Source organism: Lepidochelys olivacea (genome assembly GCF_965140295.1).
Source record: "Lepidochelys olivacea isolate rLepOli2 genome assembly, chromosome: 17".
In the NCBI taxonomy this organism is placed as follows: domain Eukaryota; kingdom Metazoa; phylum Chordata; order Testudines; family Cheloniidae; genus Lepidochelys; species Lepidochelys olivacea.
The window spans coordinates 5,806,796-5,827,923 of NC_140427.1; the positions used below are offsets into that span (position 1 = coordinate 5,806,796).

The 21,128-nt window shown below is 39.6% G+C and overlaps 1 protein-coding gene across 3 annotated transcripts in view; it reads left to right on the top strand.

Annotated features, from left to right (window-relative positions):
* The window catches only part of BRIP1 (BRCA1 interacting DNA helicase 1), a 153,134-nt gene that overhangs the window by 46,978 nt on the left and 85,028 nt on the right, over positions 1-21,128 (top strand). For all 3 annotated transcript variants that reach the window (XM_084650621.1, XM_084650623.1, XM_084650622.1), the window contains 5 exons: positions 3,701-3,833; positions 4,448-4,602; positions 5,546-5,717; positions 5,831-5,971; positions 6,426-6,587. In XM_084650621.1, coding sequence (XP_084506747.1) covers positions 3,701-3,833; positions 4,448-4,602; positions 5,546-5,717; positions 5,831-5,971; positions 6,426-6,587 — 763 coding nt within the window. The remainder of the gene's footprint in view (positions 1-3,700; positions 3,834-4,447; positions 4,603-5,545; positions 5,718-5,830; positions 5,972-6,425; positions 6,588-21,128) is intronic.

The following is a 21,128-nucleotide window of genomic DNA, read 5'->3' on the forward strand; positions in this document are numbered from 1 at the left end:
AGCTTCTTTTATGGCGAGACTCTGCTTGTTTTGGCCCTACAGACCAACTAGGCATGTTCTCTCCCTTGGCTGCAGGAGCTACATAGGACTTTCCCTGCAGTTGTTCTTTCCAGTAGCCACTGTGAAGCCATGCACAGGAACTGATAGCAGGGAGAATCCTGTTTTCTCAGTGCTCTCCCTGATGGTGCCCATGTGTTGTGGAGGGGGAGGAGGCAGCAACCTGACTTGAATGTACAGGGGTGAGGAAGAGGGGCAAGGCATAAGGAATAGGAGCCAGAGGTGGGGGTGGGGTGATGAGCAAGAAATAAGAAATAAGAAGCCGAGGGGGGAGGGGGGCAGGGCGAATGTCAGGGGCCATGGCGTGGAGAAGATCAGAATGGGTGAAGAAGAACATGGACAAGAGTTGGGGGCAAGACAAGGAGACAGAGCAGGCGGACAAGGGCACAAGCTGAGTGGGAGGGGGACCAGGGTAGGAGCTGAACAGGGTGGGTATAGAAGCAGAAGAGGGCAGGGAGAGGTTGCGAGAACAGTGGCAGAGGGGTCTATAACCACTAGAACTTGGAACTGAACCCATTATTATTTATAATAATTATTTATTATAATTATTATTGCTGAGTCTTAACATTCCTTTGCTGTCTAGCAGATAGCTGTGAAACCCTCTGGTAAAATGTGTCTCTCTGTTTCCATCTCCTTCTTGTACCAGGTCCTCAGAGAAGTAATAGCCTTCTTCTGTTACCAGTTACTCCATTAGCTTAAGTGGTAGTGGATAGTGTTGTGGATCTAAAGATCCCAACCCTGCTGATGTTGTGGAGGATGCACATGCTTGTTGTGGTCAGGGGTGAAAGTAACGTCAAAGACTTACCGGTCCAGGGGCCGGGCCTCGGGCAGAAGGGGCGGGACTGAGGTCAGTCAGGTCCTGCAGCCAGCAGTGGCCTGCACTGCCTGGGGCTCCAGTGGTGATTTAAATGGTCCGGGGCTCTGGCCACTGCCACAGTAACAATAGCAGCGGTCGGAGCCCCGGACTCTTTTAAATTGCCAGCCCCAGGGCAGCAGCTCCTTTTGCTCCCCCCTCATATCCCCCCCCCATAGCTGCCAGCAGGAGGGGAGACAGCGATGTTAAAAAAGCCACGGCAGCGCTTTAAAGTCAAGCGTGTACGGGCCGGTGCCTGCAGCCACTTTTTACAGGTCTGCCATACCGGCCCTTACCGGCTTCCTTTCACCCCTGCATGTGGTTCTACACGATGCAGTTGTGTTTTTTCAATGTTTAAGTTTTTTTAAAAACGTAGGTATTTTTGGTTAAAATTTCCTACATTAAAAGAATGCGAAGGTTTCAGAGTCGAGCACTTGAGTTAGGAAATGCCAGAATTCAGGTTGCCTATCCAATACTGGGTTGTTTTTTTTCCCTACAGGGGCTGTCCATTAGTGCACAGGATGTATGGATGGGACTGAATCATGGTTGTGTAGTGAATGAAGCTCATGCCTGTAGGACCTCTGCCTCATTTGTTGCAGAATTTGGAAGGTTTATGGTGAATGAAGCAGGGAACTGCAGGAAGAGAAAGCATAATTTTGTGTTAAGGCAGTTTAATGCCACCACAGAGCTGATTGGAAACTGGAATTCACATTCTATGGGAAATTCTGAAATGTTAAGAATAAAACTCATTCTGAAATGGAACAAACAATTGAAATTTCTTGAAATTGAAAAATTCCAAAGTTTTGTTTTGAAAAATATAGAAATAATATTTCTTTTTGACCTTTCTAAGTGTTTCCAAGGCTCCCAGATTTGCCTGGATAATTTGGGCTTTTTGAGGAGCCTGAGAACAAGGCCGCCAGCAGCCCAGACTCCCAGCAGTCTACCTGCCTGAGAGCTGGGCAGTTTATGCAATCTAGAACGTAAGAACGGCCATACTGGGGCAGAGCAATAGTCTATCTAGCCCAATATCGTCTCTTCCGACAGTAGCCAATGCCAGATGCTTCAGAGTGAATGAACAGAACAGGGCATTTTATCAAGTGATTTATGCCAGTCGTCCTGTCCCAGCTTCTGGCAATCAGAGGGATAGGGACACCCAGGGTATGGGCTGCATCCCTAACAATCTTGGCTAATAGCCGTTGATGTTTCTTTCTTTCATGAACACATCAAATTCTTTTTTGAAGCCAGTTATATTTTTGGCCTTCGCAACATCCCCTGGAAGTGAGTTCCACAGGTTTATTGTGCATTGTGTGAAGAAGTACTTCCTTATGTTTGTTTTAAACCTGTTGCCGATTAATGTAATTGGATGACCCCTGCTGAAGATGTAAATAATACTTCCTTTACTCCCTTTTTATAAACCTCCACCACCCGCCACCATTTCATTCTCCTTTGTATTTTGACTGTACAGTGCTGTATATAGTAGCTGCTAACTGGTACCCAACTGTGCATGTCCAAATATTCCAATTAAGTGATTGCCTCCTTCATCAGAAAGCTATCTGAATAGTGGAATAACAATAAGAAATAACAAAAGTGGCTTTGTTTATATTAATTGAGCTTATCTTAATTACATTTGGGACAAGCATTTTGTTATAATATTGGTCTAGGAAGTGTTGCTCATTTAGGAAGTCCTTGTTTATATTAGAGATTAGGTACACCTTCAACTTCACCCTCTTTTCTTCTCCATTTGGTGCCAAGGGTTAACATTTGTGTGCCACTGAGACAGAATAATTTCCCTGTGGCTACTAATTCTCCTTTGTTCGGTCTTTCAAATGTTAAACTTCTTAGCAGCAGAGGAGAGCAACAAGGCTGGAGATTTGACCGCCTCCGGCCTTTTAACCTTATCAGAAAAACTCAGGTTGATTCTCTTGTCAAGTCTGCCAACCGTAGGGAAAGCAGCGGGTGGAAAGCAAGAGACTGGGTGTAAATGACCAATAATTAGTATTATCTTTTTGCACAAACTGGCAGGTCTGGGCCCGTTAAGTGAGTAACCAGCAAAATTCTACGTCCGTTTAAAAGAAGTCTCCGATGTTTGATTCTAGAAAGTACTTAAGCACATGTTTTAGTGCCCTTTCCTACACTTGAATGGGTTTGCCAGTTCCCCTAGTGGAAACACAGCTTATACTAGCAAAAGGGTTCTTGCATCCAGTCTTTCTTCCTCCGTGGCTGGAATGAAGGGATGTGGTTTAATTAGGCTGATTTAACTCATCTTGGAAATACTTAGCATGTATGGTGCAGGTTGTCACTCTTTCCTTAATCATACCAATTACAGAGGTAATGAATGGTCTGTAAAGCATAATAGCTTAAAATAAGGTTTGGTGCAAGGCTACACAAATGTTTCCTATGCATTCCTGACCAATTAAAGAAACAAGTTATATTTTTATGCCCTTTTTAAATAAAGTTAAAAAATAATATATGGAGCGGGGGGGAAATGTCAACACTAAGGGACAGATTTTTCTCGACATCCACCAGCATACATCAGAAGTATCTCTCATTAAAGTCAGTGCAGTTCAATGGTGTAAAACTAGCAGAAGGGAGAACAGAATCAGACCCAAAATGCAGAGCCCTCAACCTTTTGATTAAAGATATTAAATTAAAATAATTATTAATAATATCACAGGAGTATGGTACAATTTGTGAAGTTCATTCAATTTAGCTTCCTGAAAATTGTCATACAGGATCATTGAAATTAATGCAGGAATTATTTAAAATTTTTATTACTCTCTTCATTTGTAGTTGGCTACAGGAAAGCTCTGGTCAACTTAAAGAAAGGGGATATGAAACCTCCTGTAAAGTTTGGAGTGGAAAGGAAATGCTCACCATTTTGCACAATATGGGAATAACAAATGCTACATTTCCTATCCTGCAGGTAGAGTTTTATGTTACAGACATTATTATAAAAATGCATAATATTATTTGGTTTCATGTTTTAAAATACCCTTACACTACTTGTGCTCTTTTAAATCCAGTCCAGTTTCTTAAAGCTGTTGTACAAAAGTGTGTATGATGAAAATCAAATGTAAATCCACAGAAACTAGTACAGTCACACCTGTGTAAAAGAAGTGTGAGTGGCGAATCAAGTTTTAAATCTACTAATTTATTTTCAAAGTAGCAGACACTGAGCTTATTACAATGGTCTTATAATTACTTTATTTCTGTTCTACCAAAGAATAACAGTGATCAGATTATTATTCAAAAATTGTGACAATGGAATGACTCTTAGTTCTATCTTTACTGACCATCTGCATTCAGATTGACTAACAAATCATATTTACTGCATGCTTCAGCCAGTTCTTTCTTTCTGTACAGTACCAATCACATTGAAAGCACTGAGTTAAGTATTAAGATTTTTATTTTCAGTCTAACTTCTCTAGCTGTATTGAGAGAAGTTGTTTTAAAATACTGTGGTGAATACTTGATTTGTATGCATTTGTTTTGGGAATATTTTTAGGATTATATTAATGAGGAGTTTGCCTGTTGCAGAAACATTTTGCTGCTGTCCTTGAAAAAGAAGAAAAAGTATCGAATCTTCATGGAGGAGATGAGCTTATTGAGGTTCCTATTGTGAGCCCTGCCACTCAGATTATGCTAAAAGGGCTATTCATGGTTCTACTATATCTTTTTAAAGATAACAACAGGTTGGTGGAAATATATAGCCTGAATTGTGGACTTTTTTTCTTTCTCCTTTTTACCAGATATATTTAAATTGCAAGTGAGTGTATTTTTGTAAACATCTGATTGTTTATATGAAGATGGAAAGATGGCAAAAATAATATTTTCCCCAAGACATTTGGGTAGTTTTGGTATACATGATAAAAAATGAGCACTTGTAAGAGCCAAGCAGAGTGGAGGCATGCATAGTACAAACATGTTCCTGCTTCTTTGCCAAGTTGTCTCTTTCTCAACTATTCAGCACCTCTGTTATTTATTTCAGTGTCAGGTTTCTCCTGAGCAAAACCTACCGATTAAACAGGATTGTGCCAAAAAAATTTCTCTTGTGGGTAAACATCCAATAAGTAGTAGGTTGATATCACCAAATTAATTTTCTTTTTTATATAACTAAAATGTTGAGAGTGGTTTCTCTAAAGGTCAGACTAGAATATTTTCTTGGCATGTTGCCTAACTCCAGTCTGCACTTTAGATCACTTTAATGTTAATTTAAAATAATTAAACTACTCTTTTGATACCTTCACTCTTAAAGCCAACTGTAGCTATTAAATATTTTGTTTTAGAACTAATTCTGTAATACATGGCTTAGCAATTATAGAGGCTCTTTATGTTTCTTAAATGGAAAGTCATATAACTTTTGAACCTTATATCTTAAATCATATTCTCTGTTTCTAGTGTAGAGTACGTTCTTCCATATATTGAATGCACAGTTGCCAGCTCATTTTATAATAGGCAGAGTTTGGTACAGCATTAGGCTGGATGCTTAAGGTGGAACCACATTGTGTCAACACTGGTTTTGGTTTTTCAGAGTTTAATGCTGAACCCACATGACAGATTTATGAAATATACATTTAACAAACACTAGTGCAGGTTACGTCTATTTACCAGTTATATTAATTTACTTCTGTATAGATTTGCAGATGACTACAGAGTTGCTTTGCAACAAACATATGTTTGGACAAATGAAAAGCAACTTGATATTCCAGATAAAAATGCTTTCTTTGCACAACCAAAACATCAGAGGAGTTCACAGCAGAAAATAGCAGTCCATACGCTTAACTTTTGGTGCTTGAATCCAGCTGTGGTAAGCTAAGTACAAAGTGAGCCAGAAACTCCTTACTGACCCTCATTTGATCACAAATACAAATATAATAGTTTGTACTGATTTTACTAATTTGTTTTTTTAATTTTCCTTAGGCCTTTTCAGATTTAAGTGGTAATGTCAGGACAATTGTTCTCACGTCTGGTACGCTCTCTCCAATGGACTCATTTTCTTCAGAACTTGGTGTGAAGTTTACTATCCAGCTTGAGGCAAATCATGTTATTCATAACTCTCAGGTAAATGTTTGCAGCATTGCTTTCACTCCTGAAACTTTAATATTCATTATAAAATAAGCAATAAATGGCAAGTTAAAATGAAGACCATATAAACTCGTTCTATTTCTATAACTCAAAATGGAAAGAGTAAAATAGACATTTACTTGCATTGCGAAAGTTGTCAACTAAGTGTTTAAATGAAACTATGGTTGATACATAATAATCTTAAATAAAAGTAGTAATAGTAAGTAAATATTATTTCACCAGTACAGCTAAAAAGTAAACACTACTGGTAACAGCACCTCTCACTTTGGTGACTTGCTACACTCCTTTCTCTGTCTCTCGATTTTATATTCTTGTTCCTTAGCATTAATCTGTTCAGAAATAATCTCAGTATTTTATTTACTTTAGTTTTTACATTTCCCTATTAATTTGGTATAAATATGTATATAACATTGAAATATTAATACAACAGGTTTGGGTTGGCACCATTGGGGCAGGCCCCAAGGGTCGGAAGCTGCATGCCACATTCCAGCATACAGAGACCTTTGAATTCCAGGATGAAGTGGGAGCACTTCTGCTTTCAGTGTGTCAAACTGTTGACCAAGGGGTCTTATGCTTTTTGCCATCTTATAAAGTAAGGAAATTTTAATTCATATTCTTCTCTCTTTTAAAAACCCTACTTAAAGATTCGCTCTCTAACTTTTTATCCCTATACATAAACATAGAGACAACAGCCGTGTCCATGTTGGAATTGCTCGGATCCTGTAGTTGTTTGGTTACAAGTTTGTTTTTTGTGCAAGGTATGTTTTGTTTCATTATAGGAATAATAGGAAAAGGAGTACTAGTGGCACCTTAGAGACTGGTGCCACAAGTCCTCCTTTTCTTTTTGCGAATACAGACTGACACGGCTGCTACTCTGAAAGGAATACTAGGAATATTGTTGTTTTGATCACAGTCATCCAGAAAAGACTGGTTTGGTCCTCAGAGCAAGTGTGCTTATGTGCATTTGGCATGTGGTAGAAAGGGATCTCAGTATGAAAATAAATCTTGGATAGAAAGTGTCACAGTTCAGGGCAACTTCGCCCATATTCCCCCTCCTTGGTCTAGCAAGGGCACCTACTCTTAGGCTTCCAGCTCCCCAGCTGTCTCCTTTCTTTGGCAGACACACCTTTTTCTTCTTCCAGACCAAGGTATTTCCAGGCTGCACAATCTCCTGCCTGTACTGTGAATTCCCCAGTACGATAGTGTATACCAGTCCTTTCAAGGTGATGGTGCCTCTTGGGACATGTTACAACCTGAGTGAATTTGCCCAATTCTGCCTGGCGGCTGTGTTCCCCCTCACTCATGGAAATACATACAACCCCTGGCCCATAGTGGTACATACACTTAATATAGTAAGATTTAACTTAATTCAGTGAGGTTTGTTCAGGGTATTGGAGGAAAGATGTTGCAGAAAGATATGATTTTCAGTGTTTTTCCTTGAACTGTCTAGGTTTTTAAAACCAGTTTTAAAAAAACTCTTACCATTCAATTGCCTATCATCAAAGGCAACTTTGTCATGTACATTGACTCAGCAATTAGGATGCTTTTTGCATTATCTTTATATGCTGTTTGTATATAATATACAGCCATTTCATTTCTCCTTCTTTTGATTATTGTTTCATTTTACTTTGCTATGGATTTTAGCAGTGTTTTATTGAATCAAGTGGAAATTGGACAAAGCCCACTGTCCCAAGGGATCAATTTTATTTATTTCAAAGCATGTATTACTAAATTTTATTGTTGATAGGAGGGTGTATCATATGGCTAAGACTATACCTCAGTGATAAAAAATGAAAGTTTGTATTCTTTTCCCATAGTTTTTATTGTTGTACAGAACTCAAATTTGAGGAACAGTATAAATGTGCAATGTAATTAGGAGTACAGGTCTGTTTGTTTCATCCAACTGTAACTGTGGTTGGATTGCGGTAAACAATTTAGTAAAATCAACAGTGGTTTAATGTAAACCTTTTAAAAATCAAACCTGGTATCACTGGAAAAACTGCACCATTTGGAGTTGCTGATTCAGTTCCAGATTTCTGACCATTTTGCTGATGTCAGATGTCCCACGAGGAAGAGTAATTTAAAACCTGAAGGAATGGATAAAAAGACAATGTCCTTTTGTGTCATCAGTGCAGTTACTAGAAATAACCATTAGGTGACCACATTAGACCATACAATGTAGAATTGGTAGAAAAAGGCAGACTACAAACTATAATCCATCATTCTAATTCACAAAACCACATGTATAAATGTGCAAGACTAGCAAGCTGAAAATAAATCTTAAATTGTCTTCTAATTTTATATCTAAAATTGAATCCCAGGCATTATTTCAGTTTGTGATGTATTTACGTAGAGCAATAGTTGTGACAGTGGTGATGTATATGTTGTGTGGAAGTTGTTTTTTGTGTGTATGAACAAAAGATATTTGCTAAAAGATTTATTTTTTGAGAGTAAAACTTATCTCAATTGAAAATGCTTAGAGACCTTGAGATCAGAGTAAGACCTGGCATATTTAGTAAAGAATGAAAGAAACTGCTGATCAGCTCAGGTTGTCCCCTCCCCCTTCAAAAATCTCAATTGACCTTACGCTTCACTGAAAGGACTACTGACAAAAAAACATTAACTGCATGTCTACACTGCAATAAAACACCTGTGGCTGATCCAGGTCAGCTGACTTGGGCTCAGGCTGCAGGGCTATAAAATTGCAGTGTAGATATTTGGGCTCAGGCTGAAGCCTAATCCCTAGGACCCTTGGGATCTCAGAACCTGGGCTTCTGCCTGAGCACAAATGTCTACACTGCAGTTTTAGAGCCTCACAGTCCAAGCCCTGTGAGCCCAAGTCAGATGACCCAGGCCAGACATGGGTGTTTTGTTTGCAGTGTATACATACCCTACGTGTTTTTTCTTTGTGGAGGCACTTCCATGGACTTAGCGAAGGTATTGATAAATATAAATTTCAGAATTACTTAAAACTCCAAAATACAGACAGACACCTACAAAAGTATTAAATATAAATACGATGTTAATATAATCATATGGGCCAGATTTTAAATGGAAAAGTCAGGAAATGTAATTGTTTCCCACGGCAACTTGAATTCAACCACTTAAACGTATCTAGTATTTTGTTAAACTATATGTGGGTTCAACTTTTAGGACTTTATAAACAAAAATATGCAATAAAGGCCTTACGGTTACTATGGAACAAGTGATTTTTCTAACTTTTGCACATTTAGTATCATCATCATCCATGGAGTGTGGAGCTCCAGATACACACTCGTATCTATTTATATATGTTTTGATTTATTAAGAAGTGCCTACCAATATCTCCAGGCTCACGGACCAAATTTTTCCAACTGAGGGGCTTAAAGTGAGGCACTGACATAAAAGTAGCCTGATTTTTATAAATTGAAGTCACGAAGGAACCACTGAGCTAGAACATTCCACCCAGCCAATAGCAGAGCTTCTGTGTGAGCTGTGGAGGCTCAGTGGCTCTAAAAATGATAAGTCTAGACAAACTAAAAATTCACCAACAAAACTAAAATTAGAACTGAACATCTTATCACATCACTCAGAGACTCTCCCCTCCTGGTCTAACTTCATCAAGCTAAAATTCTAAATAAATAAATCCGTATTACAGTACACTTGGATTCTAAAACTCAAGCCCATCAAACTAGTAAGAGAGAAAAATGTTCCCCTCTCACTCCAGAGTATAACCTGGGACTGAAATAAGAATTGTGTTAGCCCTCAGAAAAACTAACCTATTCCAACAGGGAATGTGAGATCCCACAACAATGATTTAGCAAGAAAACATTACCTTAGAATTTATTCAGATAATATGAATCCTACCTAAATGTAAATGATGCAATCAAAGTTTTCAGAACATAAGATTTACTATACCAGATACAGTCCATGAAACATAGAATCTTACCTCTGAAAATCCTGATAGAGAACCTCTGAATGCAAATTGGCAATTACGCAATGCTGTACATGATGATGGAGAGAAATTTCTTCTTACTCCTGTGATAACAAATTTACAAAATCTAAGATGTTTTTCCCATTTTTTGACCATATTAATTTCCCAGTCCTACAAGACAACCCAATGCAGAAGGAAAGAAATGACATAAAAAGGGGCAGCAGTAGAGAAATATGGGAAATGTAATTTTAAAATATCCCTATTAGTCAACAGAATACTGCATCAGGAAGTCCTCAGGTTAACATAGGAAAGCAAAGGTTAAGACAGTCCTCAACACCAGGGATCTCTTGAGCCATGCTGCTGTAGGAACCATCTTGGTTTTCCTTTCTCTGTCCCTCCCTTTGTCAGGCCCAGGTGAGAGGTGCTGTCTCTCTGCGAGTCCAGTTTGTGGCATGAACACCTGTCACTGTATCCCTTTGTTCTCCAGTGCAAGGCCATTGCTCTCTTTCCCTATTGAGAGGTGAGGAAAAATCTCCTCTTGGCCATTGGTAGCTAGGTGTGACTGTCCCAGCCGTTGGTGTTTCCACGGTCTCTTCTGGATCTTCCATTCACGTGTGGAGGCCCTATTCAGTTCATTAGTGACTGTGGTCTCCAGCCAGGCAGCTATGTGAGTCCAACATCTTGTCCTTTCCCTTCATACTCTGTGCACAGTAGTACAAAGTACAGAGGGGAAACTGAGGTACACTGTGGAATAATACAAATATTACCAAAATTCCCCTATTTGTCACAAACATCACCTCATTTTTTCCCCAGTGGATAAACTAGTGACCAGATTCAAACAAGCACACTCTTAACCTCATGTTTGGAATACCTCTGAAGTTTAAGGCATTGTGGTGATTTGCTAAATACATGTGCATGTCTCTCGTTTATGAAACCTGATAACCTGCTTGTTAGTTCTCAAAGGGAGAAGCATCAGGAGTTGCTACTTCATAAATGGAATTAAATTAATTTCCCATAAAAGCACATTATGTATTTCATTTAAAGTGACATGAAGTGCTACAGATCAGTGTAGCACTTCTAGCACTTTAAATGTTTTCTTCCTTATTTATATAAAGAGAAGTTGTCAGGTTGAAACTAGCCTCTGAATATTAGAGTTTATAAAATATCTGTGTATTGCCTATTTTGGGGAGAGCTCTGATCTATGATTTAACACTCAGGCATAAGAGTAAAGAATGGATGTTGTAATAGTAGTTATTGGATTTGGGAGACGAAGGAACCATGCTACTTGATGCAGTTTGTATCCGTGAACAATGTCAAGTGACAAGAGCCAGGAAATAAGGAGTAATCTATTATCAGTACCTGTGTGTTGCACCTTTGTTACATGGTGTCAGAAATAAAAACCATATGTGGCAAAAGTGGAGCAAATGAAACCACCTGAATTCCCCACTCTGGAAAGAAATAATTAGGAATCAGCTATAATGTAAGTAATACTTAGCCTTCTAAAGTACATTTCTCTCTGAAGATTTCAAATTACTTTACAAACATTAATGAATGTGTCCTTCCAAAACCATGTGAAAATAGAAAAGCGTTATCCCCATTGTACTGCTGTGGAAATTGAGGTGCCAAGAAATACAATGACATACTCCAGATCACATAAAAAGTCTAGCAGAAAAGAAACACCCCAGACTTCTTGTTCCCTGACCTTAAGAACAAGTAGCAGCAAGTTTGAAAACGTTGATGTGCTAATAAGGAGATGCCAGTCAAAGACTGCATTAAACTAACCATATTGAGAGGAAGCTGGCTGCTGCTGATGAAACATCTCAGGTGAAATTTATGTGACCAATGCTCATTTGCTATAGAAACTAGCATTGTGGTTATTTACTGCTTCCAGTGCTAACAGGTGCAAAAAGCATCCATTAAAGGCCTCAATTTTTCTGTCAGTTGCAAGTTTCAGTTTAGGTAGATTTTCCTTTGGGAGAAATCAGAGTCTCTTGCATGTTTCTCCTACTTCCATTGGATTGGAATGGTGATTTGCCCACATTCCACTGAAGACTGGCCCTTAAAAATAGATGTTTAGAATCTATATCAGAGTTTCTCAGTGACCAGTCTGTCGACTGGTGCCAGTCCCTGCCGATCTCCCTGACAGTTTAGGAAGGCAGTAAGCGGGTCACTGATATCAAAAAGGTAGAGAAACACTGATCTGTAGGACATTACCCCACCATACTATAAGGATTTTAATGTATATAAAATTTTGACCCCAAACTACTTTATAGTAACCCATTTAAAAAAAAGTTTTTGACAAGATATTTTCCCAAGATCCAGCAACATCAGCTGTATTTTCTCTCTCCCTTTCCATATACTTTGTCATATTAAGTGGACTAATAAAAGAACAGATATAGTAGTTACACATTTTATTATTCAGTTTGCCAAGCTTGATTCATTCTTTAACTTTTGTTGTATCGTATTGTATCATATCATCCTTGTAAAAGGAGCTTATAGTATCCCACTAAAAATGCTTTCTCCTTATACATCTTATATGAATAATTTCTGTAAATTACTGTTGTCAATCACCAGTAATACTTTGAAAATTCTATATATATAATTCGTTATTCCAGATTATTCCTCCTTACGATAGATTTTTGCATAGAGAAGGTAAATATAAATATATTAAAGGAACAAACACTTTTTCATTCCTAAAGGTACCACTGTGATATGATGATAGAACACTATGCTTGCACAGAAGGTCTGCTGTTGGTCTAACAAAACATTGAGAATATATAAATCGGTATATATTTTCACACAATTGAAATATTTCAAACATATGTGAGATTTTAGTGTTTGGTCAGTTGTGAACAATGAGAAGTAGGGATTTCATGATGGGTAGTCATTGTTCAGTATGCAGCTTATATATTTACAATGAAAAATTAAATTGAAATATATTTGTCAACTGTGCCTTTTTCTACTAACTATGATTTCATAAATTCTGGATGTTCATACTCCAAGCTGGAAGAGCTCTTTTTGAATGAAGTCCCAATGAAGCAATTATGTGCAAGATACAGCAACATCTATTGCAGAAGTACAATGACCTCATTCAGTGGAAATGTCCTCCTGTTCATCTAAAGGAGTGACATCCTTTTGTATTAAAAAAATGTACCCTTCTCAGCCTTTAGACACACATACATTCAGAAACATAATTTCGAACATAATTGCATTGAGAATGTCAACTTGACACTAAGCTGGTCTCCAGCCCCCCAAGTTCTCTTATTCCTGCCCCTGCTGCACCCTGTGATGCAGGGATACCTGGGAGGCTTTGGGGGGAGTTTTGGGGCTGGTCCCCACTCACCGCCCTGACAGTGCATGCTGCCTGGGCACTTCTGCACACGCAGGCCCATGAAGGTCAAGCAAGAGATGGTGGAGTGGGGACCAAGCAACTGCCTGCTGGGAAGATGAACATCAAAGCTCCTGGCTCAGCATGGCTATGGGAGGGATGACTCCCAAATCCTGGCAGCTGGGAGCCGCCTCCTTCCTGTCAGCTTTGCTCCCTGCTCTGGGTAAGCTCTGCACAGCAGCGAGGAGGATCTGGAGCTGCTGCCATGGAAGACGATGAGGAAGTTTTGGGGCTGGCTCCCACATGCCACCCTGACAGTGCACACTGTTCAGGCGCCCCTGCAGCTTATATATTTATATTTCCGAGGGCAGGAGGGCAGAAAGCAGAATGGGGACCAGGTGGCTGCCCTGCAGGGAGGGGGAGTGACCAGCATGTTGGGGGTCATCCCTCCCCTGGCCATGCGGAGCTGGGAGCTCTGCTGCTCTTCCTCCCTGCAGGGCAGCCACTTAGTCCCTGCTCCACTCTCTGGCCCTTGCTTATGGGCCCCCGCTGCCCACCATGGGGCTGTGTATGAAGGATTGCTGGGGCTGCATGCACTGATGGTGTGGCGAGTGGGAGCCAGCCCCAAAACCTCCCTCCAGCCTTCTGTAGCGGTGGCTCCGGCTCCTTCTTGCTGTGGGGAGGTTTTGGTGCTGCATTCCTGGGTGCCCCTGCAAACGCAGCCCAGGAAGGCAGGGAAAGCCTGGAAGCAAGGTCCACAGGGTGGAGGGGCACCCAGCAGCTGCCTTGCAGGGAAGGGGAGCAGTGGACCTCTTGGCTCAGCACGTCCAGTGGAGGGATGACCCCCAACATCCTGGCAGCTAGGAATCACCTCCCGCCTGTCAGCTTTGCTCCCTGTTCTGGGCAAGCTCCGCACAGCAGCAAAGAAGAGACAGAGCAGGAGCTGCTGCCTCCATGAGAGGAGCAGGAACAGGCGGTGCCCTTCACCAGGCACTAATGCCGCTGCACTGCCTGCCTGCCATGCTGCTTATGTGCCGTTGGGAAGCTGGGGATCCATCTGGAGGACTTCTGGGCCTGAGTCAAGCCAGGGCCATGTGCACACAAGAAAGCAATAGGGCTTGGACTGCACGTCCCAGCTTAACACTGATTCAGACCCTAGGTCAGAGCCCTAGGCTAGCACAGTAGGAGTGTGGACGCAAGGGGGATTAAGCTTGAGCCTGGGCTCAAGCCCGGGCTTTCATTGCTGTGTAGAACCCTTAGAGCTCTTTAGGAGACTTAAGCTGATACATTTGCTTCTTGAGAGAGACAGAGCTGAGTTGACTTTTGGGACGTACCACCTGCACTTACTTCAATGACATTTTGCCAGCTCTCTCTTCAGAGAATTGCTGCTATTTCTAATCTCTGAATTTTAAAATCTTCAGAACTTTGCTTTGAATTTTTGCAGTGGCACTTCCTAAAATTTTATCGAAGCAGCTGCTAAATTAGGTCTTGTCCATCATTTCTGTGCAGATGACTTCTTGAAAGTTGCTACAACCCTGCTATTTCTACATGGTATAAGTTAACTAAATATAATATGAACAGAGAAAAGGTAATTGTAGGGAGGTTTGATTTTTTTTACCCTATTCAAATAGTATTTCAATAAATAAAAACAAGCCTTTTCTTAGTAAAACCACTATTTAAAAAAAATCGCTGCATATTACATATGCCAGATATCTGAGATTAATAACCCAGTATAGTAAAATATACATATGAGATGGAAACAATGCATCTCACACACACAAATATCTCATAGCTTCACATCCTGCTCTTATATTGAACCTGCAGTAATGTACAGACAATCAAAATTCTGTCACTTTTACTTTGAAAGTAAATTAGGATAAATTTTACAGTTATTAAAATGCAAGTCAAGACACAATTTTTGAAGGTTAATACATTACTGGAAAACAAACTGATGATATTATGGAACAAAAATGCATTTATGTTAAAATCAGTAGCAACTCTAGCAAAAACACTCTATAAAAGAGAATATCAGAAAGTGAAAAGATTACTCAGAAATCTAAGATGCTTTTAAACAAGATTAAGATAAGGGCCATTAGGGTTCATGTCGCCGACCTGTCTGCATTAAGATATATCTTGCCTAGTGCCAGCATCTGAGATGATTCATTCAATATGTGTCATATCAAAGTCAAAGTACCCGGCAAGGAGAAGAATGCTAATGCTTATAAATTTTAGTGATGATCCATCATGATGAGTTAACTGACCTTTCTTTGGGATCTATTTACAATAAATTGTAATATTTTAGTCCTTTCTATGAGCCCCTGTTGATTTCCTTTGAATGTTGATTCATAACTTTTTAAATAAAATTTAAAAATAAGACAATTGTTCAAAGTGTTTTGAGTTTCTCAGTTTACAAGCTTCACCAATATAAAGAAAATTATTAATCAGTTGAGTATGATACATAGTTTTCTTTGTTTTCCTCTTTCTTCATTTCCTCCTTTACCTTTCAAAAGGCAAATGTCTTTCATTGATTCAGACTTTAATCATATTTCCTCTCCATGTGATATTCTGGACCTTTTTCAATATGTTTTAACTTTTCAGTTGGTCTGGCAAAGTTCTGCTTGACAGTTGTAGGGTGATGGTGTGTACTATACAGTATGCTGTACCAAATAGCTGTATATAGTGTGTAGACAAGATTTCAGCGATGTCATGGGTTCTAATCTAAAATGATATAAAATAGTTTAGGGTGTTTTTTTCTTGTGAGTCTCTTAGAAATTGTTGAACTTGATTCAGGCTTTAAAACTATTTTATCTAAAACCTATTATGCATTTACATCCATAATTGCTGCTTTTAAACTGTAATTTTCACAGCAGTTGTATTATTGTGTATTGCAATACAAAATTGATAATTCTTTGAAGTTCATTCTGTAACTATGGTGCCATATCAAATCATTTTGCTTTGACAGATCAATAGCAAAAGCAGTAATGACATGACACAAGTAGAATAGATAATATCTGAAAAGCCACCAATCCTTTGTTATATTGCATTCACATGAGACCTTTTAGCCATATATAATTTCCAGCAGTTGATCCATTTTTTGTTGTGGGGTGTATTTTTAAAATGGAAAAGAATGTAGAAGGCTTGCGACTTGATCATGTTTTTCAAAACAGTTTTAAAATATCATCCACTCTACTCCGCTCTGATTAGGCCTCAACTGGAGTATTGTGTCCAGTTCTGGGCACCACATTTCAGGAAGGAGGGGGACAAATTGGAGAGAGTCCAGAGAAGAGCAACAAAAATGATTAAAGGTCTAGAAAACGTGACCTATGAGGAAAGGACGAAAAAATTGGGTTTGTTTAGTCTGGAACAGAGAAGACTGAGGCGGGACATGATAACAGCTTTCAAGTATGTAAAAGGTCATTACAAGGAGGAGGAAGAAAAATTTGTTTTTCTTAAACTCTGAGGCTAGGACAAGAAGCAATGGGCTAAAATTGCAGCAAGATTGGACATTAGGAAAAATGTATCAGGGTAGTTAAGCATGGAATAAATTGCCTAGGGAGGTTGTGAAATTTCCATCATTGGAGATTTTTAATAGCAGGTTAACAAACACCTGTCAGGAATGGTCTAGATAATTAGACCTGCCTCTCAAGGTCCCTTACAGTTCTATGATTCTATGATTATATGTTTGTCAACTGCTAGACAGTGTGACATGGAGTTGTCTGGAGATCCAGACCTCCTAATATATAATGTACTGACTCAGGTTAATAATTTGAAAAATAATTTTACTTTTGCAACACTAACAACTACAATATAAAGACAAAAATAAAATATCTGGCATAAACTGGGCCCTACATCCCTTCAGTTCCTGGAGTACCTTTCTCTCCCACAGCCTCCACTAGACTGAGATCTTTCTGCTAAGGCTTGACATTATATCCTAAAGAAGGTTCTCATCATATCTTAATCTTAAAGGAGCAGACCTTTCCCTGCTGGAGTTCACCTAGCCCTTCACCAGGCATTACAATTGGAAAAAAAAAAAGGAAAATACATTGAAATAATGATTGTCAATATTTACAATAGGTAAAGTAAAGGGAGGGAAAAAGAAACCGACTAATGCTACTTCTAGGATATAGGTACTAATGAACTCTGGTTCCACCAGGGAGAAGCCTAGAAGGTTACCGAATTCTGAGACCAGCTCTTGAAATAGTAATGTCCTTAACCAGATGAATTTAATAAACACACTTTTAGGTCACCATCACAGGTGGAATTGAACTTGAGATCAAGCTATAAAGATAAAAATATCGTTACATGCAATTCACAGGTGGTGTGGCTCTTTCTGAAAGTTCATACCACCTCAGGCTCCAAATGCAATTTCCAGGTACAGGACCTGGAACTTGTACACAGGGAAGGGTAAGAGATACAGTAACTCTGAGAATGCATTCATTCCCTTATAGGTAGTTCATTGAACAAGGTTTACAAATGTACAACTCACCAGTATTCTGGAAATTTGACTTATTAATTTGTTGATTAAAACTTTTAAAAAGGAGTCAATACTAGTCTGCAACAAGGTTTTGAAATAGTCAATTTCCTGAATCTTGGCTAATTGTCTGACAGATTATTTAAAAGAGGGTTTTTTTGTTAATACCTGTCCTGAATTCTATCCTTTTTCTTTTCGTGGCTTATTGCAAAACCAAATGATCTTAAAAGCAGAATCAAGCTGCAGCAATATCTTTACTTCACACATTGGCCTTGAATCTTGATTTAAATCTGAGATTTCTTGCTGATGCAGTGCATTTTAACATGAAACTCCCTTTGTGAAGAAGTGGAGATTTTAGTTTTTGATCAAAACAAAAGTCTGTCATGATAGGTGTATCATAGGCTTTCTTTGAATTGTTATAATTCAGTAGAAACGTGTACTGAATCTAGAGAGAGAGGAATGGACTTTCAGTGTCCTCAGTTATAGACAGCTGATATAGATCTCATAGCTTGGTTGTGGGCAGTGTTCATTTAGGGAAAATAGCTTAAAATAGGAAGAGAAAGCAAAGTATGAAAGAATTTAGGAAAATGTATTGGCTTACAAAGTGGTAATTGTATGCACTTGCATGAGAACAGATATCCAACAGTTTTCTGTTGGGAATAATCAAAGAGTAGAGTTTTGCAAGAAAAGTTTTTAAAAATCTTAATTGATTTTGCAAGGCAGGCCAACTATTCACTAATGAATACTTCTACAGAAGTTGAACATTATGAACTAAATCTTTCTCTTCTGGGACACATTCAGTTCAAAAATGAAACTTTAAAAGTTCTCTCTCTTGTGCAGCTGGGAGTGTGAAATTGTTTCAGTACTTTGCCATTAGACATCCGTGCAATCTTGTTCTGTAAGTCGTTTAAGTGTAAGTTTTTGCACTTAAATGTTGTGGAGAGGCAAAGGTTGTACAACTTTAAATACCGTGTTCTTGTTAAGAAAAATTTGATTTCTGCTGCTGACGTCAGTAGTTGCATCTAATGTTTTCAAACAGTGGTGTGCAAACTATGGCCCCGGGGGCCACATCTGGCCCTCCAGATGTTTTAATCTGGCCCTTGAGCTCCCGCCAGGAAGTGGGGTCTGGGGCTTGCCCCACTCTTGCACTCCAGCTGGGGAGCGGGGTTGGGGTCTGGGTCTTGCCCCACTCCGCATGGCTCCTGGAAGCAGGGGCATGTCCCCCCTCCAGCTCCTATGAGGCGGGGCAGCCAGGGGGCTCCCCATGCTGCCCCTGCGCCAAGTGCTGCCCCTGCAGCTCCTATTGGCCAGGAACTGCAGCCAGTGGGAGCTGCAGGGGCGGCGCCAGCAGACAGGGCAGTGCATAGAGACCCCTGACTGAACCTCCCATAGGAGCCGGAGTGGGGACATGCTGTTGTTTCTGGGAGCTGGTTGAAGTAAGCACTGCCCAGAGCCTGCCCCCCTGAACCCCTCCTGCGCCCCAGCCCTGATCCCCCTCCTGCCGACCAAACCCCTCGGTCCCAGCCCAGCACACCCCCCCCGTAACCCCAACCCTTTATCCCCAGCCCCACCCCCAAGCCCGCACCCCCAGCTGGAGCCCTCCTGCCCTCCATCCCCCAATTTCGTGAGCATTCATGGCCCGCCATACAATTTCCATACCCAGATGTGGCCCTCAGGCCAATCAGTTTGCCCACCCCTGTTTTAGAACCTAGTAAGAAAACATTTGAATATATAGAAGAAAGTTTTCATAGTTTTCCTTGTGGCTATCAAGGTTTCCACTAAATGGTTTTGGAAAGATGTCTCTCTGTCTGGTGCCAGAGTCCAGACTTGGATCATTTTTTATGTCCAGTGCAGACTTGGCTTCATTACCTTTTACACCTTTATGAGTCTGATGCATAAACCATTTCCCTTAAGGTACATTTTGCATCCACTGCTGATTTCAAAATAATGAGCACAATCTAAACTATTTTCTCTGCTGTCTTTAGTCATTACATTCTGGGGGTGATGTTGCATGTAAAACCAGTAGATCGGGAATTTGGAATTATTAGGATAAGTATCTCATTCTGACTGTATATAATGCTCACTTTATTAGAGACCCCCAAACTTATGGAGGATGATGGTGGTTTGTATTTTAGACCATAATGTTGTCATGGTAACATGAGGTCACAGAATTGGATCGTTTCAAAATGTCCACTAAACTTTACAAAACCATATTAGGTTTTGTATATCCATTGTAAGCAGGTTCTGGGGTGGTATCTCATTGAGGTTTACTTGGAACGGACTTCAGAAGTAGTTCTATGTTTAAATTTCTATAACAGGATCATAAATCTCTGGTACAAAGCGGAGGACCTCTTAGCTTGCTCTTTTATTTTCTTTGTTGAATAACTTAAATTTTTTCTCCCTTTTGCTTCTTTTTCTGTAAGTACTGTATGTGTTACAAACTTTTGGAGTTTTTAAAATTTTCTATGGCCTGATCCTGCAAACACTGGATAAGCAGCATTCATGGAAATGGTGATTTTCGTATCTTGCCAGAAATATTGATTAATCAAAGTGAAAAACATTGCTTTAGTTCAGCAGCACTGTCTATTGTAACCATGACTTATTTAAAACTTGCTATTGCTCATTTTCTTTAACTTCTGGCTGTGTGTAACTTTCATTTAGTGTATGGAATAAATGGTCTAAGGGGATTGTTAACTGAACCTGGAACCTTTCACCTCTTGATCACTAGCTCAACTCCAGTACAAGTTTTGTAGTGACCAAAATAAGTTAACCATTGGGTGCTGAAGAGCTGTCCAATGTGAAATAAATTAGATAGTTTCAATCCAGTCACTAGACAACCGATCTCCACATCTTGAATTGGAACTACTCTGCACTCAAGTAAGCAGTCTTGGGAGAGGCATTCAAGATTGTGTGGGCATAGACTGGTTTATCCTTTACTAACAGAGGTTAGGGTTTAGTCACATTAATAGGATAGTTGGGGAGAAGCATGCATTGCTAATCTCTGTACTGTACCTGCTGTGTGCATAATGGACTTCCGGTATATTTTATCTGGCACTTCTGCAGGTACTTATTTTGCTTTAAAACAAATACTGAATTTAAATTTTCAGGTACACCTTTACGTGATAGATTCTCAGAAGCTCTTAATTCATATTTTGAGTTTAAGTCCTTTAGAACTTATCCTAGTATGTATGTGTCATAGCTCTCATAGTCCTGTTTCATGAGAACTGAGAAGAGTGGGTGATGATGATGTGTGCTTAGATATTATTTTAGTTCCTTTCATTTGTGAAGGATCAAGCAGCTGTGTAGTGACTGTTTAGGTTTATGGTATCAGAAGGGTAGCCGTGTTAGTCTGGATCTGTAAAAGCAGCAAAGAGTCCTGTGGCATCTTATAGACTAACAGACATACTGGAGCATAACCTTT